Source organism: Bubalus kerabau, chromosome 7, assembly GCF_029407905.1.
Source record: "Bubalus kerabau isolate K-KA32 ecotype Philippines breed swamp buffalo chromosome 7, PCC_UOA_SB_1v2, whole genome shotgun sequence".
Classification (NCBI taxonomy): Eukaryota; Metazoa; Chordata; class Mammalia; order Artiodactyla; family Bovidae; genus Bubalus; species Bubalus kerabau.
Genome location: NC_073630.1, coordinates 39,771,199 through 39,790,625, shown reverse-complemented (window position 1 = coordinate 39,790,625; position 19,427 = coordinate 39,771,199). Strand labels below are relative to the sequence as shown.

Sequence of the window (19,427 nt, the reverse complement as noted above, 5' to 3'; positions counted from 1 at the left end):
AAGGCCAGGTTTACCAAGGACTGTCTCTTGTTTTTCTTTGACACAGTTTACCCAAATGAGAGGGGTTTAAAGAATAGATGAAGAGTATCAAACACATTCCCTCTTCTCCATCAAATTAGAATTTGTCATAGAAGTCCAGTGAGGTCAGAATGAGTGGTTTTACTCTGTGAGATAATCTCTACCTAGTCTCTACCTGGAGTTTCAAGTAGGGTAATAAAAACAAACTTAAAGGCTCTTAATCATGTCAGATCCAGAGTTTGAAAAAAGAAATTAGATTTATAGAAACATCAGTTCTATTTAAATCCATGAATTCTTAGTGATACTTTTAAAATAGTTGATTACATTCATGTATGATAGTGAACTATCTTTTTATTTAGAAAAGTAATAAAGAAAGGGAAAGAATAAAGCATTTATTAAAAAAACATTAGAAAATGCTGAATTCAGTAATAACTCACTGCAATACAATTTTCATTATTAAAAAAGTAAAATATAGCAAAAAAGCACATTAAATCAATGTCATTTGAGATTTTTTGCTTATTTGTTTATAACACATATATCCTACAAATTATGATTTGGTGAAATGAGACTTTCAGTCCCATAGAAATGCCTTATAAAGAATTGCCTTTTTGCAGAAAACACTGCTTTATTTTTTCACGTTAACAGAGGAAATATGACCATTCATGGGTGTTTTCGTTCATCTATTATCTTCTTGATTTGAAGTAGAATCTAGCTATAAGGCACTTTATGTGTTCTATCAATAAATCTTTCCCTTTATAAGTAGAGAAATGGGGAGTCAGAGAATTTTAGTTGAGGTAGCAGAGTAAACTCAAGTTAGACCAGTGCCTAAAATTCAGGTCTCCTGATTTTCAGTTCAGTCAATGATCTTTTCGCTGAACCTCTTAAATTGGCATCTGGTTACTAGATAATATCAAATCAATAGGAACACACACACTTATAAAGCATATATATGACCCTTATAATCACTCTTTAAACAAACTGCTCATTTAAAAAAACACCAGATAAAGCTTCAGCAAAATCAGGCTTTCCAGTAGTTGCTACCTCACACTACAGAATAGAAGATACACATCTACTCATCCATCCATTTATTCAACAACTTTTCAGTAAGTACATGGTGGATTTAAGTCCCTAGTTACACATGTATGTATGTTATCCACATTAAAGAGCCCTGTTTTAGGAGATACAAGAGCTAGACTCCTGCTTTCAAAGAGCAAAGGTGACAATATAAGCATGGAAAATGCAAATTTTTAAACCAGAGATACCAATGAGCAACAGGCCTCTTTATCACAGCCTTTAGCTCCATCAGAATAGTAATATTTGCTTGTTAAGTACAAAATAAGAAGGCATACTGTGATCTGAAGCCACCCTTTGCTACCTTGGCTCCAGGACCCTGGGGTCTGAGTAAGAGCTGTGGTTTGATAGTAACGTGAGTACTTCTAAAGGAAGAGTGCCCTTGTTACATGCTGTGCTAACCTGCACCGCAGACCCCTTCTGCCTGCCCTTTACCCTCTTTAATCCTGCAGCAGAATCGTCTCCTGGCTCCCACTTGCCTTTGATACAGATTCTGAACTTCAATTCATTTACCTTTATCGTTCAAAACATTTATCCTTAAAGCTTTTGACAAAACTCATGAACTTCCTCAAACAATAAGTCCTTGTTTTCCACTGAAAGTGATTTTATCCCTTACTAAATGAAAAAGGAGAATCGTTATTAATCAGGTAAAAAATAATAGTCTTTATTGCATACCTTTTATGGACTGGGAGAAATAAATACAGAGAAACATTCCATTGCAGAAAAGATCAAGGTCAAAGTCACAGAGACCTGGGAGAAGAATAAACATGTCATGTTCAGGAGAAAATGAGAACCGCCTCCCAGGACGAAGCAAGCTGCTCAGACCAGAGACAACGATAGGAGGCAAAGGACCTAAAACCTTGAAAAGGAGTTTCTCGGAGTGAAGGACTGGACCATGGAAACACACTCCTGGAAAGTAATTCTCCAACCTAGTTCATACTAGTTCAGCTCTGAATTGAAAAATCCATCATGTTGTTACCTTTCTATGAAAATCAATTAAGGAAGAGAGACTTATATACAGCTTTCTCTTTTGTGCTCTCTCTCTGTCTCTTTCTCTCTCTTTCAGACACACACACACACACACACTCGATATTATTCCTTTTTCTTATGCAGATAGGCGATATCAGATTTGGTGTCTTTATTTGCTTAGGAAGCTATAGGGGGAAAGAGAGGCATAAAAAGAACTAGATAAAGAATGAGAAGAGAATGGGGGCCGTGAAGGAGGGATTTTCCTTCTCAAATAAGAAAAAGAAGCTGAGGGTAAGAGTAGCTGATGGTAATGAAGAACAGAATGGAATAACTATCATAATGGGGTCCTTAATTGAATTCACGTCTACCCTCAGCCCAGAGCCTGCAGCTGAAGGAAGCCCTTGGTAACTCACTCAACATGAAGCCGCGTGGCCATTTTGGCTCGGAGGAAGCAGACAACGACGGGCTTCCTCTCTCAGATTGCAGCTCTGCCTCAGGATGAAACTGTTCTGATCAACATTTCCCCATCTGGCAGGCAGGCGGCCAAAAGATTGGAGCCCTGAAAATGGATCACTGCGTTTTGACTCTCTGCAGCAGCCAATACATGTAATATAATATTTACGCAATTCAACCTAATATCAGTCATGCTGAGCACCATCCAGTGGAAAATGTTATGCTTTTCATGAAAGAAATAAAAATAAAGGTGACTGTTATGGTCGTATCTGACTCCCAAAGCCTAAGCTTTTCACAAACTATTTTTCATTTTAGCTTCATCTTGACTGATGAAAATAACTCTCCACTGTTTGAAAAGCTAAAAACATCAAGAGTATAACTATTATCATTTACTTAGAAAAAGCAGCCTTATATAGTAATAACGTCTTCTAATTTAGCAGACAAGGGTTGTGGAGGTGGAGGCTGGGGAGGGATTGAAAGGCTCATTAGCCTTCCCCTAAAGGCCCTGGCACAGAGTTTTCCTGACTATTCAGAGATCAGTGTCCTATATTTACTTACCAGGGAACAATTTATTTTTCTTTTATATTTTCAAAGCACTTGAAATGATTCCTTCTCTTCGTGATGGTTTCCATATGCTGCTTCCAGTGAAAGGGCAGTGGCTTACTCAGTGAGCATAAGGCCACATTCTGAAACCATTACATGCCATCTCACAGGGAGAGACCCCGAGGACCGCAGAAGCCCATTCTTAGGGCAGAGATCCGGATCTCAAAAAGCATTGCGTGGAAGACAGCAGATAACCCTTCAATTTTATAAAGGTTGGTTAAATAAAATTGGGATAACCACAGATGTGGTAGTAGTAATTTTTTAAAACACTTGAATGTTTCCTGTGTGTTAAGTAATTTGCACATGCGATTTCTAACCCTGAAAACAATGCTCAGAGCTAACGCTATCCCCATTTGATAAATGAGAAAACCGAGGCGCAGAGCCTCAAATGATTGAAAGAGTCAGAGTTGACTTACTCTAAACAGAGCTCAACAGCACTATAAGTGACTAATTCTTCATGGCTTGAGGTATATTCCTTTTAAAAATCTGTACTCAGGAGAAATTAACACAACATTGTAAATCAACTATAGTCCAATAAAAAAAAGTGTACTATTTTTAAGTGGGATAATCATTTTATTTGGCCTTGTAAAACATATAACTTAAGGATTTACTGCCTCAAGCTGAGTAAACTACATAAGAAAGCAATCTCGATTCATAATTGATAGCTGCATATGTTTTGTGAAATATTGCATCTTATTAAAACTGAAAATTTTCCCTGGGTAAAATAATCATCACAAATAGTTTATTTAGCTTTTGTGCTCTTAACTTTCATTAGGTATCTGGAGAAAAGGGACTGGACTGCTTTTCTTAATTTCTGGAAAAAAAAAAAAAAAAATTTGTGTAGAAGACAGTTTGTTGTTGTTGTTTAGTCACTAAGTCGCATCTGACTCTTTGTGACCCCACAGACTATAGCCCGCCAGGCTCCTCTGTCCAAGAGATTTCCTAGGCAAGAATACTGAAATGGGTTGCCATTTCCTTCTCCAGGGATGGAATGCAGGTCTCCTGCATCGCAGGTGGATTCTTTACCACTGAGGCACTAGGGAAGCCCAGAAGACACTTACTTCCTCCTCTAACTGGAATTATAATAACAATGACAGACTCCTTTACTGCATGATCACTATGTATCAAATATGATCTTAACAGAGAACATTTCAAAATTATCACAAGACATATTATTAACTGATTGCTTGGCTCTCCAGATGCCTCACCTGTAAAACTGGTGACTTTTTTTTTTTTCTGTAAAAACAGCAATTCCATTACATAGTATGCCATTTTACAGATGAGGAAACAGGCTCAGAAAAATATGTTTAAAACTATACCTGTGGCGGATTCATTTTGATATTTGGCAAAACTAATACAATTATGTAAAGTTTAAAAATAAAATAAAATTTAAAAAATAAATAAATAAATAAAACTATACCGTAAGTGGTAACCAGCATTAAAATGCTTTCATCTTTTCAGTGGGTCAGTTTCCAAATAACATCTAAATAAAATCATCTCTTTTTTGAGGAAGAAATGAAATTGAAAATATAGTAAAACTATCTGCTCTAGGTCTGACATTGATGTCAAAATAAATAGGATCTATACATCAAATTCTCTTTAACACTTCTTAAATTCTTCTTATCTCACTGGGAGAATCAATTTCAGAGGAAGGAAAAGATTAATAAAATGTTTAACCAAACATCTACATAAGAGGCGGTAGTAATTATTCATTTAAATAAAGTTTTCTAAAGAATGGCCAGTAGGCTTCTACATTATAAAAAGCTGAAATGGATGAAAAGGAAACAGGAAGATGATAGCTTAGAGTCGTTCTCTGGGACAAGTGTGTTAATCATTTAAAGATGGGAAAATAGCCACATGGTCAGTGTTCCCAGGAGAGAGAGTTCTTCTCTTTTATCACTGGGAAAGACTGGACTTCTTAGAGCCAATTCTCATGGAAATGGTGTCAGCCGCAACTGGCATCTTCACAGTTCCTTGAGCATGCCAAGCATGCTTCAGTCCTAGAGCCTTGTCCCCACAGCGCCCTGTGCCTGGAAGGCTCCCCCCCATATCTGCCAAGCCAACCAGAACTTCCATGTACATTTATTTTCAACTACAAAATGAAAACGAGCTCTAATGTTTGGAAAATGAAATGTGACTCGCTCAGTAGTGTCCGACTCTTTGCAAAGCCATGAACTACCGCCGGCCAGGCTGCTCTGTCCATGGAATTCTCCAGGCAAGAATACTTGAGTGGGTTGCCATTCCCTTCTCCAGGGGAGCTTCCTGACCCAGGGTTCAAACCTGAGCCTCCTGCACTGCAGGCAGATTCTTTACCGTCATGGATTGACATCAGTACCCTGTGTCCAGTCTGGTCCAGACAGTTAGGAATTTCATACAGTACTTGACATGACCCCACTGAATAGGTTCACCTCCTAGCATGGCAGAGGGGAAAGAAGCTTCCTCATATGTTCCTTCTTTTGTAGTATATTATGTTTTATGGTGCTTGATTAAATGAATTTCCATGTTATCATCTAGCAATAGTTCTAACTCTCACAAAACGACACAAGTTTTAAAATATTCCTGAAAGGCAGCTATTGATTAAAAATAACACTTACATTTCAGCCACAAGAGAAAAAGAGTTGACCCTCCTCTATATTCCTTTAGAAACTCTTCATCAGCCATGGAGCGAGATTAAACACAATTATTATTGAATCATATGTGACAGGTAGGTAAAATATTCAGAGTTACTAAGAACACTATTTAGAATATGGATTTATATCCACTGTTGTTAGAGAGGAATTTTGTCTTATTGTGCTCTATGATATTACTTAGTGTGAAGTAGTCAGGACTAAGAAGATATATAATGACTAAGCATCAAAAACTTCCAAATTTGCTTTTTCAACAATGGCTGAAGTCAGGCAGTACTCAATGTAAAACATGACAGAATTAAACCACACCATAATGTTTAGAAAGCTCCTCATGGATGCATTTAAAAATTGTTAAAAATAATACAATAGGGGCAACAAACCAACATGTATTTTTATCAGCAAATATTGTTGAAGATGTAAAGAAAAAAGAACTAGGAAATTGGTAGAAATAATATTAGAACAAACTATGTGGTGGAGGAGTTTTGCTGTGAAGTTAGATTAAAGAACATGTTTCTGGCATGTCCTGGACTATTTTCTTGATTCTGTTTCAATACTGAAATAGATGAACTACTCCTTTGGAAAGCCAATAAGGAAAAATACTGGAGATAAGTTCTCAAAATAAATGAATTCTTTAATTTTTAAAAAAAATCAGTGTTTTATGGGGAAAAAAATGTAAATAAGGCCACTGATGAAGTACCAGCTCTAACAGGGATTAACAAAGACAAAATTCTTGGAGAGGTTCATGAAATGCCTCATATAAAATTCATTCAGTGCATTATTTTTAGGCAAGTTAAATTGAAGAGAAAAGCAAAATGAAAAGAAGGGCAAAAGAGGTGCAGGATGTCATCAATATGGCTGATTTTATAAGAACTCATACTTAATACATACTGGTGTCTATAAATCATGTTGCAGTGATACAGAGAGTCCTGGTGGCCATTCAGAGCCTGTGCTTTGGCGTCTCACTGGCCTCCATCCTGGATGCCTGAACCTGCTCTACCACCTTAACTTACTCACCTAACTTCTCTAAGGTTCAGTTTTCTCATCTGTTTTTGTTTTTTTTTTTTTTAAAAAGGATAGTTAAGGCTATTGTGAATGATATATAAAGCACTTATATCTACAGAAGATTTTTTTTTTAACGTTATGGTTATTTTGATGACTATGATGGGAAGACTTTGAAGTATTTTAAGCAGTGGTATAGCAGGTGATTTAGAAAAGTCTCTCCAGCAGCTCACTGTAGCATGAACCTGAGGAATTTGAAACCCTAAGCAGAGAGACAGTTAAAATGCCCAGCTAGTCATCTAAGAAACAGTTGCAGAGGGCCTGAGCTGAAGGAGCAGGAGTAATCACATATGGAGCAGGAAGTGAGTGAGCCGTGGAGGAGGTAAAGTCAGAATTCAGTTCCCACCGCAATGTGCCCTAAACTATATGGCAAAATTCTCAAGCATGGTCTTACTGCTAGAAATTTTTTGCTTCGAAATAAAGTAGCATGGGAATTCCCTGATGGTCCAGTGGTTAGGACTTGGTGCTTTCACTGCCATGGTGCCAGGTTCAATCCCTGGTCGGGGAACTAAGATTCTGCAAGCTGCTTGGTGCAGCCAAAAACAAAAATAAAGGAGCAAGTCGTATTTGTTAAGAAGACATGGGAAATCTGATCAGAAAAAAAAAAAATTTTAATCTGTGCTTCAGAAGACAGAATTATCAAAGTTTCTAGTCTGTTTCTATTTCATTTCCTAAATTATTTGTTCCAGAAATAAAAGCTACAAATAAAATGATCTGACACTAATTTAAATTATAACATACTTAATGTCAGAACAGAAGAAGTAAGTTTTGTTTATGGGACCACAACAATCTTTCCACTGTGGTCTGTTTAGGTCCTTCATTTCATCTTAACCAGCTGTTCAAGCTACACTTAACCCAAAAGTATCATGTGTAGAAGCTTAGAAGACATACCCTGGAGCCAAACTGGCTCTAAACTATGAGACAGACAAACCCAGGTCTGGCTCTACTACTTATAAGACCTGAGGATGTCACTTAACCACTTTCTGCCTCTGAAATGGGATCTTAAATGGGGTAACCTCACTGAGTTCTCTCGTTATATTTAAAAGGTGATTAAAGAAGTGCCCAGCAACCCATAAGTATCAATATGAGTTTCTTGAAATTATCTCCAGAAGGTACTGTTAAAGGCAATAAGATGTTTGGAGGAAAATGATACTCTGACCATTATTATAGATTTCTTCTGGAAAAAATAATGCATCCCCAAAAGATGAAATTCAAGCCATGTAAGTTTTGATAAAGGAAGCATGGGGCTTCCCTGGTAGCTCTGCTGGTAAAAAATCCACCTGCAATATAGGAGACCCCGGTTTGATTCCTGGGTTAGGCAGATCCCCTGGAGAAGGGATAGGCTACCCACTCCAGTATTCTTGGGCTTCCCTCATGACTCAGACAGTAAAGAACCTGCCTGCAATGTGGGAGACCTGGGTTCAATCCCTGGGTCAGGAAGATCCCCTGGAGAAGGCAAATGGCAACCCACTCCAGTATTCTTGCCTAGAAAATTCCAGGGATAGAGGAGGCTGGCAGGCTGCAGTCCATGGGGTCAAAAAGAGTCAGACACAACTGAGCGACTCACACTTTAGACTGAGCAACTCACACTTTATAGACTAAGTGGGATCAGAATGAAGATAAGCGCATAGTTCAGTTCAGGAAAATTCATCCACAACATTGTTTTATCATTGTAGTACCTACACTACTTCCAAAGTGGAAAAACTAGTCTTGGGTGAGTAAGATTATGGAAACCAAAACCCAGTGGATAGGAAAACTATTTGTTACATAATCAAATAACACATCTTGTGTTTATAATGTTTCGAATAGTAAATCCACCACATTTTTTAGTACTTTATCTGAAACACACCATATTTATATACCAGTTAAGGATAACTACAGCCAGACCATCGTAACACCAAACTGCATCTACTGTGGCTGATGATCTGCCACATGCCAATGGAGTTCACAAAGACTTTGAAGACACAGTTTGTTGACAATGTGGCCATCTCTGCTTTTTAATAATAAGAAAAGAATGGTAAATAATTCAGAAAAATAAAGTGCCTAAGGTAATTCAATACTATAAATATGTTCTCATTGAGATGGTCAAACAATGAAATATCCCCCAAAGATCTAACATTATTTCTGTTTCTCAGATGAGCTTTTAACTTCATGAAGTTGTTTATTCTTTCAGATTGTTTAATGAAGATGATGCATGCATTCTCCATTTCCTTTTACGAAAACCTCATGGCATTTGGTTTCTTCACGAATCTGTTAGAACAGACACAATAAACATTGGAGGCCATATATTTTTCAGGTTTATTTACAAGTAAGCCAGTTCCCTTTCCAGTCTTGTCTCTCATTGCATGTTAGCTCAGAGATGTGTTTCCTGTAATCCTTGTCCTCAGGCCCAATAAAAGAAGAAATCATTACAAATGGTTTTAAAGATCAAATCTTAGATAGGTGACATTCTATTTGATACAATTCTGTATTGAAGTCACTGCAATTTTCAGCATTACTAAATGATAGACAGTTCTTTAACAACTGGACTGCCAGGGAAGTCCCAATTGGTGATAAGTTTCCAAGCTAACATACATCAAGTACGTGTGATTGATAATAGGAACCTGAGTTACGGAATCGATGTTTTTGAGGAGTATCTTTCATTTGGTTATAAACATGAAACTATTTTATTTCTTCCAGTAACTGTTTTCAACTACCATAAAGCCAAATCCCTCCCTTAATAATTCTTTGGTCAGATCCCATACCTTTTTGGTGGCTTTTGGTTATTAAAACAGTCTAGTCCAAATACAGCTTTGATCTAACATCTATCTCTAAGCTCTCTCCCTAAGCATGGTAGCTGGCTCCTGGCTCCAGGGCTTGGCAAGAGGCAGAGAGTGCTGTCTGCTCTTTACCAACTTCCCTCCTACTCCTCCCAGGTTGAAGGCAGGAAGGAAGACTGAAGCAGGAGGGGGAAGGTAGATCTATTTATTCACAAGTGAACGTTGTAGCATTTCTCTTTGTTGGTTTTTGTACTTCTTTGGTTAATGTCGAGTGGCCATCATTGTCCTTTCTGCAGCTGGTGTCCAAATGCTGGGACACTTATGTGGTTTCTTCTAGGAGCCAGGAGGGTTTCACCCTGCACGGTTCCCTAACAGAAGAAACAGGGCTCCTGCCCAACACTTCTCTGTCCCTTCCAAGGCCCAAGTAGTTCCTCAAGATGCCAGCCTGCTCCTGCAGGCCCTGGCTAAGAGTTTGGCCTTTCCAGGTAGGCCAAGCAAGATGGCTCACGTCCCACCAATGCCTTTCTGTGACAGTCATTCATCCAGAGGAAATGGAAGAATTCATCCAGAGGAATGAAAGTTCCTACTTGTCCATTCATTCTCACTCTATCCCTGTCTCTTCTTCTCTCTCCTTTTCCCTCCCCCCACCCCCCGCTCCATCTTTCTCCAGTTTTACCTCCCTACCTGCCTCTCCCTACCTCCATCCCACTGTTTATACAGGCACTAGGCAGGCCACCAACTGCAATGACAAAGAAGACATCCTATGAAGGATGCACCTGGAACGGTTCCTGGCACAGGATAAATGTGAGCTCCATATGGACTCTGTCTAGATAATGGCAAAGTTCATGCACAGTCAGGGTCATTATTTTATCTCATTGTCTTTCAACAGTGATGTCTTAAAATATGCAAGTCCAAAATAAAAATTTTATGTAACATCTGCTTAATAGATCTAGCTAGAGTGCATGGATTTCTATAAGTATAGATGTTTTTAAAATTTCTTGAAAGTGCTCAAAACATCAATAAAAATTCAATGATCAGTCATATTTACTAATAAGATATCCCTAGCTTTCCATGTGTAGTAAGGAGGATTTATCCCAAAAGGTATATATTCAAACATCAAATATTTCCTATTTTTCCCTTTCAAAATCACTGTGTTTCTTGAATTTATTCTATTTGAAGCATTTTGATATCTCCCTGATGGCACTAAGGGATATAAATTATGTATTTGAATGTACTTTGCCTAAATACTTTATATTTAGACATTTAAAAAGAGGATATACAATAATAGCTAAGAATCATTAACTCCAACTTATACTCATAAAATGGATGATTGTAATTTCTCATCTAAATTTTAATGGTTATTTGAAACTCTGAATTAAAATTCATTTTAATAAGTATCATAGTGGTCTATACTTTTGAAGAAAGCTTCCATTTCTAAACATTAAAACTCATGAAGAATAAACAGTCTAAACATTTTTTGTTCTTTATTTTCAAAATGTGAGTTACTTCTAAATGGTTCATAAGATTTGTTCACAAAACAAAAAGTTCTTCCTGTTTCTTTATGTGGCAATATTCTGAAGTGATTTTCCAAGAGTATGTCCAGAGACATGCCATGTAAGTACATGTTCCAAAAAATAGAGTTTTGTAAAGTAAAAGTGCTAACAGACTTTTTATAAGGACATCTGCACACACACAGTGAGGTTTTATGTTGTAATTATGGCTGTATAAATTTTTTTCTGTGGGTAATCTCTTAGAAATATACCTTGCAAGAGTACTATCTTACTACAGTGTATTAGAAATGTTTGCTTCCCATCACATGTATTTAGAACATAAATAAAAAGATATATACACATTTAAAAACCTGGACAATGTTACTGATTCTTTGGGCCTTTTAGAAATTCAATTTATCTTGAAAACAAAACAGAATTTTATGGCCTTGAGTTTCCATATCAATGAAAAATTTTATCTTTAATATTTCTACAGTGATCTTTGAAAGTTGGGGTTCACCTACAGTTCAGCCAGCCAGCCAAATACTAAAAACATTTGAATATCTTTCAAAAATGACTAAACATGTCACTAGAAGGATATTTACTGGGAATTATAAAGCTATTAAATTTCTGATCATTCTTAATAATATTAGACTAGTTTTTCTTTTGCTATTTCAGCTTGCTAAATTTTCATTCTATATAGAATTATTTAAAATCTAAATACTAGGTATTTAAAATGAACCAAAAATTTGTTGTTATCTATAGAGCTTCTTTGTGGCATTTTAAAAGGTACCCATTTAAGCACTGTCTGAAATTTTCTTTTCTTTGAAAATATTCTCTTCAATTCCCAAATTATTCCTTTGCATGTTCTTCAAAACTGAGAATTTTGGTTGCCAGCAATCATCCCCTCCTTAGCGTTTCTATCTCCTTCCTCCACATCTTCCTACTTGGAGGTAACTTGGTTCTAGTAAGTTTTCACCATTCCTTGGAAAAGGAGAAAATCAAGCAACATATACATTACCTTGATCTCAATGAGAGACCTTTACTGGAATCAAGCTGACTTCATGTTTTGAATGAAAAACAGTGATCCCACTGAGGCCATGGCCTTGATAACATAGAGAGTGACAAACACTTTGTTCCAAGGCTTTTCTAGGGCAAATAATGCTAGTAATAAATTAAATATAATAATTTTTAATTAAGTATAAAACCAGACCAAGAAAAGTGGGCATTGCTACAGTAATTTAAAAATTATGTCTTCTTTAGAAGGCTCTCTAGTCACTTTTTACATGTGGAAAAAAAATTATAGATTATCTCTCTCTTTTACACACACACCCCCCCACACACACACAGCAGTTAAGGCAAACATCCAGGTGCTTTCATAATATTTTAAATCAGTAACTTTATAGTAACACAAACTAAAAAAATTAAAGCAAACATCCTGATGCTTTTTTATAATGATCTTTTTAAAACTAAAAATATATTTCCTAGATATTTGAGGAAAGATGATTTTGGGGAGAGCAGGAATGAATTTTTTGACCCTTATTCGAACTAACAGCCTCTCTGAATCCTGATAATAGAGAGATTTCAGCAGAGAAACACCTCCAAAGCACCCTTCATAGCAATTTGCTTCAATTCTTCAAAAAATCACCACTCAGTGGTGCTACTTTGAAATAAGCACATCAAGAACTGAGGAAAACCCATTCTATTTTGTAGGTATGGCTATGAAAGAGCTACCAAGAATCATAGCTTCTAGCCACTTCTGTCCCCACATTTTAACTGGTTGGCAAGTGATTCTAAAATTGTATACTAATAGAGCTGTAGAAAATTCAAGCAAATAGAACCTCACTAATGGTAGAGTCCAGTTTCCAATGTACTTCTCCTCTTTCCCACCCCACTCAAAATCTTTGTCTCTTTCTTCTTCTGCACACACACACACACCGCCCCCAAATGAGTCAGGAAGAGTGATCTGTCTCAGCAGAGACATCGGCTGCATGTTAGATCAGAGCTGGAATTAGAACCCAAATCTCAGTGACAGGAGCCGGCCAACTGCTATTCTAGACTCGGGATAAATCCACTTTGGGCTCATGAATTCTACATATGCTGAATTAGGCATTAATATTTTGTTTGATGTTGCCTACCATTGACTCCTAAAGAAAAACAATGAAACCAACAACCTTTGTACCTTTTAATCACTCTGCCAGTTCCAAACCTAAGACCAAAGACCCGAGGCAGGTTACTTAGCTTCGGAAGGTTCGTTCCTTATCTAAAATTAGCAGGTTGAACTGGGGATCTCTGAGAAACTTTTCAGTTCTAAAAATGTCTGATTTTCATCTGCCCTTTTATGCTTCATCCTTGATGTTTGAAATTTTCACTAGGTGGCAGGATTCCACCATCACATTTTGAAAGGATTTTCCGAGGAAGCCTGGGTGCAGAAAATTTCAAAGAAACTCCTTTCTTCACAGTGAACATAAATTGAAAAAAAAAAAAGCCAAAGGAAAAGAAGAATAACTACAAAGGCCTACGGTCCATATATTTCATGAGGATCTAGATCCATTTTCAATGTAAGTATAAAATAGAAAATCAAACATGTTCTTTCCTAGGTACTTCAATTTAGTATTAAAATTGGGTAAAAGTCTGCTTTTTCTCATGTATTTTAAAATTGGTTTTAGCTGAATCACAATTAGACAATACCGGATCCCCTCAAGCAAACTGGTAAGCATACTGAACTAAGAAAGAAAGCAATCTAATGGAAATAAAAACACCTAAAATATTTTAAATCATTATCAGATGCATTTCAAAGTTAACCTCTAAGTTATTTACAATATATTTCCAGTGTCTGTGAATTTTATTTTGAGCACTTAACAAGATGAATGCACATGATGGACCAGGGTACTTAGACTTTTGCATTTATTAGCCAAATCCTTAAAAGAATATTCTTTCAAATAAATTTATGAGATCTTCATATTTTAAAAAATTATTGCCCCAAGATGGCTTTCTCATGGATGCTGTATGATAAATGTCATTAACAATACTTTATAAGAGTCCCCAAAATAGCCAAGCCAATTGGTTATACTGAGCTGAGCGTTTCTCCTCAGCCAGAGCCAAGAAAAGGGACATGAAACAATAACAACTGTGGATTCTAAGACTGCCTAGAAGAAGCGTTCACAAGTGTCTTGCTGGTTGCCAGAGAAGCAGCTGATTAGGCTTTTCTTCAGCTGATAAAATGTAGCACTCTTTCCCCACCCCATTAATGACTGATTAATTACATATGTGCTATATGTTACTCTCCAAAGTTTTTCTGAAGGAAAAAAAAAAACAAACCCACACCCAAGAAGAATTCAGCGTCAGCATCACAATCAAACTAATATAGAGACCTCTGAATCAGAACTTGAATAAACCATCAACAAGTTGCTTTTATCCCTTCTCTCCCAGCCCAGAACAAGGTGTGATAGCCCATCTTTGGTGGTCCTACCTTAGCGACTTGTAAGGGCTGCTGCTGCTCCTTGCCACCTTGCAATCGGAACCCCCAGGGCGCCCCTCCGGTCATGGAAATGCAGATAAAATCCCCCGTGCCCATTTTCTTCTTTTAGTCGGGTAGCATGAAGAGCTTGAAAAGACAGACGGAGCCTGGGTGCGGTTGAATCTCTGTGCTCAGCTTCGGGCTCGCGCCGAGGAGGCAGCACTGGGGCGCACAGAGCCTCCGCTGCAGCCGCCGCCGCTACCCCGGCTGCCGCTTCGAATTTGCGCCGCTAATGGGATCATTCACCGGGCGGCAGAGGCGCTAGAGGCATCAGGGACACAGCCCACTCTTGCGTCACGCTCCTTTGCTCAGCCCACCTTCAGGGAACGGGAAGAGCCTCACACACAAGATAATGTCCCCATTTTGCGGCGAGATGGAGGGGGGCGGGGGGCGGGAGGAACGGGAGCAAAAGATCTCTAGCTCTAACTGATTAAACCCAGCCCTCAAATGAAAGAATGAGAGAAACACTTACATTGAATAATTCTATAAATAGTAGAGGACACATGAAGGTTTTGATCTCCAGGCCACAAGTGACATCCTAAAATATGAGCTGTAACGGTTGAACTACTAGATGATTAGATTCTCTCAAACAAATGTTTTGAGAATTACCACAGTAATGATGGAAACAGACAAAAGGGAGTTTAAAAAAATTATTATTTTTCTTAGCTTTGCTGTTTGCAGCCTGCAGAACTAGTCTGCAGGAAATAAAAGAAAGCAAAGTATTTATTTAAAAAAAACGAAAACAAAAACCTTGTACTCCGAAAAGTACTTTTCCGAACTGGTACTTACATAGTTCAGCAGATGAAGAAGAGAGGCAGAGAGAGGGAGAGAGGGAAGCTACATTCTTACAACTATGTCTATTGCATGATTTGCTTTAAATTTAAATAGTGTTTCATTTTCTTCCTTCCTCAACAGGAAGGAAACTTCTTAAAACTGAATAGTCAGCCAACTGCATACAATGTCACTGCATATAAGTTTCTTATTTTTATATAGTCTTTCATCAAGTGTTCTGAGTCTTGGTGGCCCAATATAAAGTTGACTTTATATGTGGCCCAAAATAGTTTAATGTTTTGAATCTGAATATGACCTACCAAAAACTGTCCAAATGGAACATTTTTATTTTCCCATAACACTTTTATTTTCCATGACATTCCATATAAAAACACACTAAATAAAGGAGAGCCTGGGAAAGTGAGCGTTACATGTGCCACCAGACCACTAACTTCCAGTCTCTGCCTTTTTCATTACTCGGAAGCATCATGCAATGAACATTTACACAGCTCTGCTCCCAGCACCTAAACATGCCAAATGATTTTATTTGTGTCTCATCACTGGAGTAAGAAAGACCATGTAATCAGAAACCGTTGGCGCCGGAAGAGACCCTCCGAAGGTCATGAGGACCAGACTCTCATTCCAAGTTTGCTTCTCTTTGGAAAGGTAAATTGACTTTACCAACATCTTTCTTTTAAAAAAAAGAATTTTCCAAGTACTGACATCCTAAAATAGGAACTCTGAGAACAAAAGAGAAAGAAAAGAACTTTTTTTACGCTTATTCTTTCTGTCTCCTCCTCTCTTCCACTCCTCACCCACTCCAGTCTAGCTTCTGTCCCCACAACAGGAAAAACTCTCAGCAAGGTTACTTATTACCTTCTTGCTTTTCTGTAGCCCTTGCTCTTACTGACCACGTCCTCCTAAACTGTTTTCTCTTTTAGGCTTCCAGGACACAGCATGCTCTTGGCTCTGCTCTTGCCTCCCTAAACACTCCTGTCTCCCTTTTGGCACTTCTTGGCTTCTACTTAGCCACTAATGGTGTTCTGTGCCAGGGCCGTGTCCCGGTCCTTGTGTTTTCTCACTGTATACCACTGCTATGGGTTCTCTCACTCACCCCACAGAACCTAACCTTCCCCCTCAATCCCAGATATCTTTCCTTAACTCCAGGCCTGTGTATCCAACTGCCTAATAAACCTCTTTCTATGTGAATATATCACAGAACCCTAAAATTCCATATATTCAAAATTAAGTTTGTTATTTATTCTCAAACTTCTGTCTTCTCCTCCTATGTCCCCCATCTCAGGATAATTAACTAACCCATAACCTTTCTCTTATGCATGGCCCCTTCAACCCTGACTTAAAAGTAAATATGATGCTGGAGGCTGGAACTGGGGCAGCTGTATTGTGACCATGAGGTAAAGCCAAGGGTAACAGCAAAGATTCCACTGCTGACCAAGTTAATGCCAATAACTATCCATCTCCAGTTCTCTTTACTGCACAGGAAAAATAACCTCTACTTTTAAAAACTGCTGTGGGTTCAGTTTATTGTTACTTGCAGCCAGCACACTCCTGACTGCATTGAATGAATAGTGTTTCCATCCAACCAGTTCTTTCAGACAGAGAAATAAGAACTGACATGTTGCTATAATTTATTAAAGATTTATTCTATGTCAGAAACTTGACATAGAGTATTTTATTTCTTTGCATGTTTATCCTCAAAGCAGCTTTTCTAGGTAGTTATCAATGTCTCCTTTTTGCTGGTAATTAGCTCAGCCTTAGAAGCTACATGTAGATTAGGATTTGAACCTTTGCCAGTACTCTTGCCTGGAAAATCCCATGAATGGAGGAGCCTCGTGGGGTGCAGTCCATGGGGTCACTAAGAGTCGGACACGACTTCACTTTCACTTTCACTTTTCACTTTCATGCATTGGAGAAGGAAATGGCAACCCACTCCAGTGTTCTTGCCTGGAGAATCCCAGGGACAGGGGAGCCTGGTGGGCTGCCGTCTATGGGGTCACACAGAGTCGCACACGACTGAAGCGACTTAGCAGCAGCAGCAGCAGCTACTTGAATTAAAAATATCTGTTCTTATCATTGCTATCCTATCTCCAGGCCTTAAGTATTTCCTTATTCTCATCTCATGCATCCAATTACTCATTAAGACCTACAGCTCTAACTTCTATTAATAAATAGATTAAAAATCTGTGCCTTCATCCCATTTTCACTGGTATAATTAATTCTGTCTCTGTGCTGGATTTCAGCAATCTTCTAACTAATCTCTCGGTCCTGGCCTTGCTTCCTCCTCAATTCATTTTTCACTCTATATAGCCAGTGTGAAATTACTGAAATGCAACATCTACCTTGTTTTCCCTCTTTTTTTAAAGTCTTTAAGGTTTCTTAGAAAAGTCAAGTTTCCTTTACATAGATAACACTTTCTGCCTCCCGCTCCTCACTTCTCCTGCCTCTTCTCTCACTTTGAATTTTATGATTCAGACACACAGGATCACAGTCAGTTTCTCTAACTAGCTCTGTTTTTCCATCTCCTAAGGCATTCTTCCAAGCTCTCTAGTCCTCACCCACACACAGGTCACCTGATAACTTCTGTTCATCCTCTGGCTTCAGATTAGATATCATATTCTCCAGGAGTCTCTTCCTAACCCTCCTGCTCAGTGTCCAGGTGAGAGGCTCCCTCTATGGGTTACCATCACTCTGTATTTTTCCATCTCATCCTAATGGTCTCTTAAAATGAATCCTTTTCTAGATTATTAACCTGTGAGATTAGGAGTCATTTCTGAATTGTATCCCCAAGTCTACTACAGTTCCTGACACCTAATTGGTGCTCAATTATTATTAATACAAAGAAAAAATAGATAAGATAGCCCAGAATAAAGGCATAGAAAAGAAGGCCAATGAGTTCTAATTTTTTTTTTCTTTCTCTCCACTTCATTTGACTTTCGAAACCTGAAATAGAGCAGAATTCTTGAATTATACCATTTAGAGACCATGTAAAGTAGGTAATGGCTGCCACCTAACATTTTGCTTCTTCCCCATTGATAGCTATTAAGTTGGGTAAAATTGATCCTCCCACCGCAGCCAGCATGGATGATCTAAGGAATAAGAGTAATCTTCTTCTTTAACATGGAGATTAGTTCAGGAATGGGTGCAAATCTAGGCCTAAGTCAAGGACAGTCCTCTGGCCCCAGTGATTAATTTGTATGTGGTCCAACCAGAGGGACGCTCAAGGCTTTTCCAGGCAGCTGTCAGGAGCCATGTCCACCCTTCGTGGATATTGATAGCAGTAGTCGAACCCAGAATGAGGATAAAAATCCACCAGGTGGTGGTGGGAGAGTCCTCCATGGGTCACTAGGCTCCTTTATATCTTTCTAGGTGTGTCGGAACTAGAGATCCTAATGCTTCTTTTCCTGAGCTATTGCTCAGGGTTGAGTTTGCAGCATGCAGCCTTGAGAAATGTGGTAATTTCCCAGGCTTGCACAAAGAGCAAGTTAGCTAGCTGATGGTTAGCCAAAAACAAAATAATAACAACGGACTCATTAACTTTAGTGTTCCTTGCTGCTGCTGCTGCTGCTAAGTCGCTTCAGTCATGTCCGACTCTGTGCGACCCCATAGACGGCAGCCGACCAGGCTCCCCTGTCCCTGGGATTCTCTAGGCAAGAACACTGGAGTGGGTTGCCATTTCCTTCTCCAGTGCATGCAAGTGAAGAGTGAAAGTTAAGTCGCTCAGTTGTGTCCGACTCTTAGCGACCCCATGGACTGCAGCCCACCAGGCTCCTCCATCCATGGGATTTTCCAGGCAAGAGTACTGGAGTGGGGTGCCATTGCCTTCCTTAGCTGTTGTGCAAACTTACTGTGTGTGTAGCATCCATCTGGGTCATACCACACCAACCCTGTGGAGTCTGAGGCAAGATTCACTGGTGTCAACAGGCTGATGTTCATGCTGCTTGCTGCATCCTCGTAGTGAAGCTCTTTGTCTCCACCCAAGAGTCTCACGTCTGCTTTCAGCATCCATGAAACAGTAACAGGGTAGCTTAGTAACTTGCAAGGAGGGTAAAATTAAATCCCAGGACAGTGG

General features: G+C 38.6%; 1 protein-coding gene and 1 non-coding gene across 3 annotated transcripts in view; one reads left to right on the top strand and one right to left on the bottom strand.

The window, feature by feature from the left end:
* The window catches only part of SYNPO2 (synaptopodin 2), a 200,589-nt gene extending 185,787 nt beyond the window's left edge, over positions 1 to 14,802 (bottom strand). The window contains exon 1 of one of the 2 annotated variants that reach the window (XM_055588054.1): positions 14,519 to 14,802. In XM_055588054.1, the coding sequence (XP_055444029.1) occupies positions 14,519 to 14,623 (105 nt within the window). In that variant the 5' untranslated portion in view covers positions 14,624 to 14,802. The remainder of the gene's footprint in view (positions 1 to 14,518) is intronic. The other variant, XM_055588051.1, reaches the window with a different exon arrangement.
* TRNAE-UUC (transfer RNA glutamic acid (anticodon UUC)) lies at positions 7,236 to 7,308 on the top strand. Its single transcript has one exon. It is a non-coding gene; the product is annotated as a tRNA-Glu (tRNA).
* Positions 14,803 to 19,427: the final 4,625 nt, after the last annotated feature.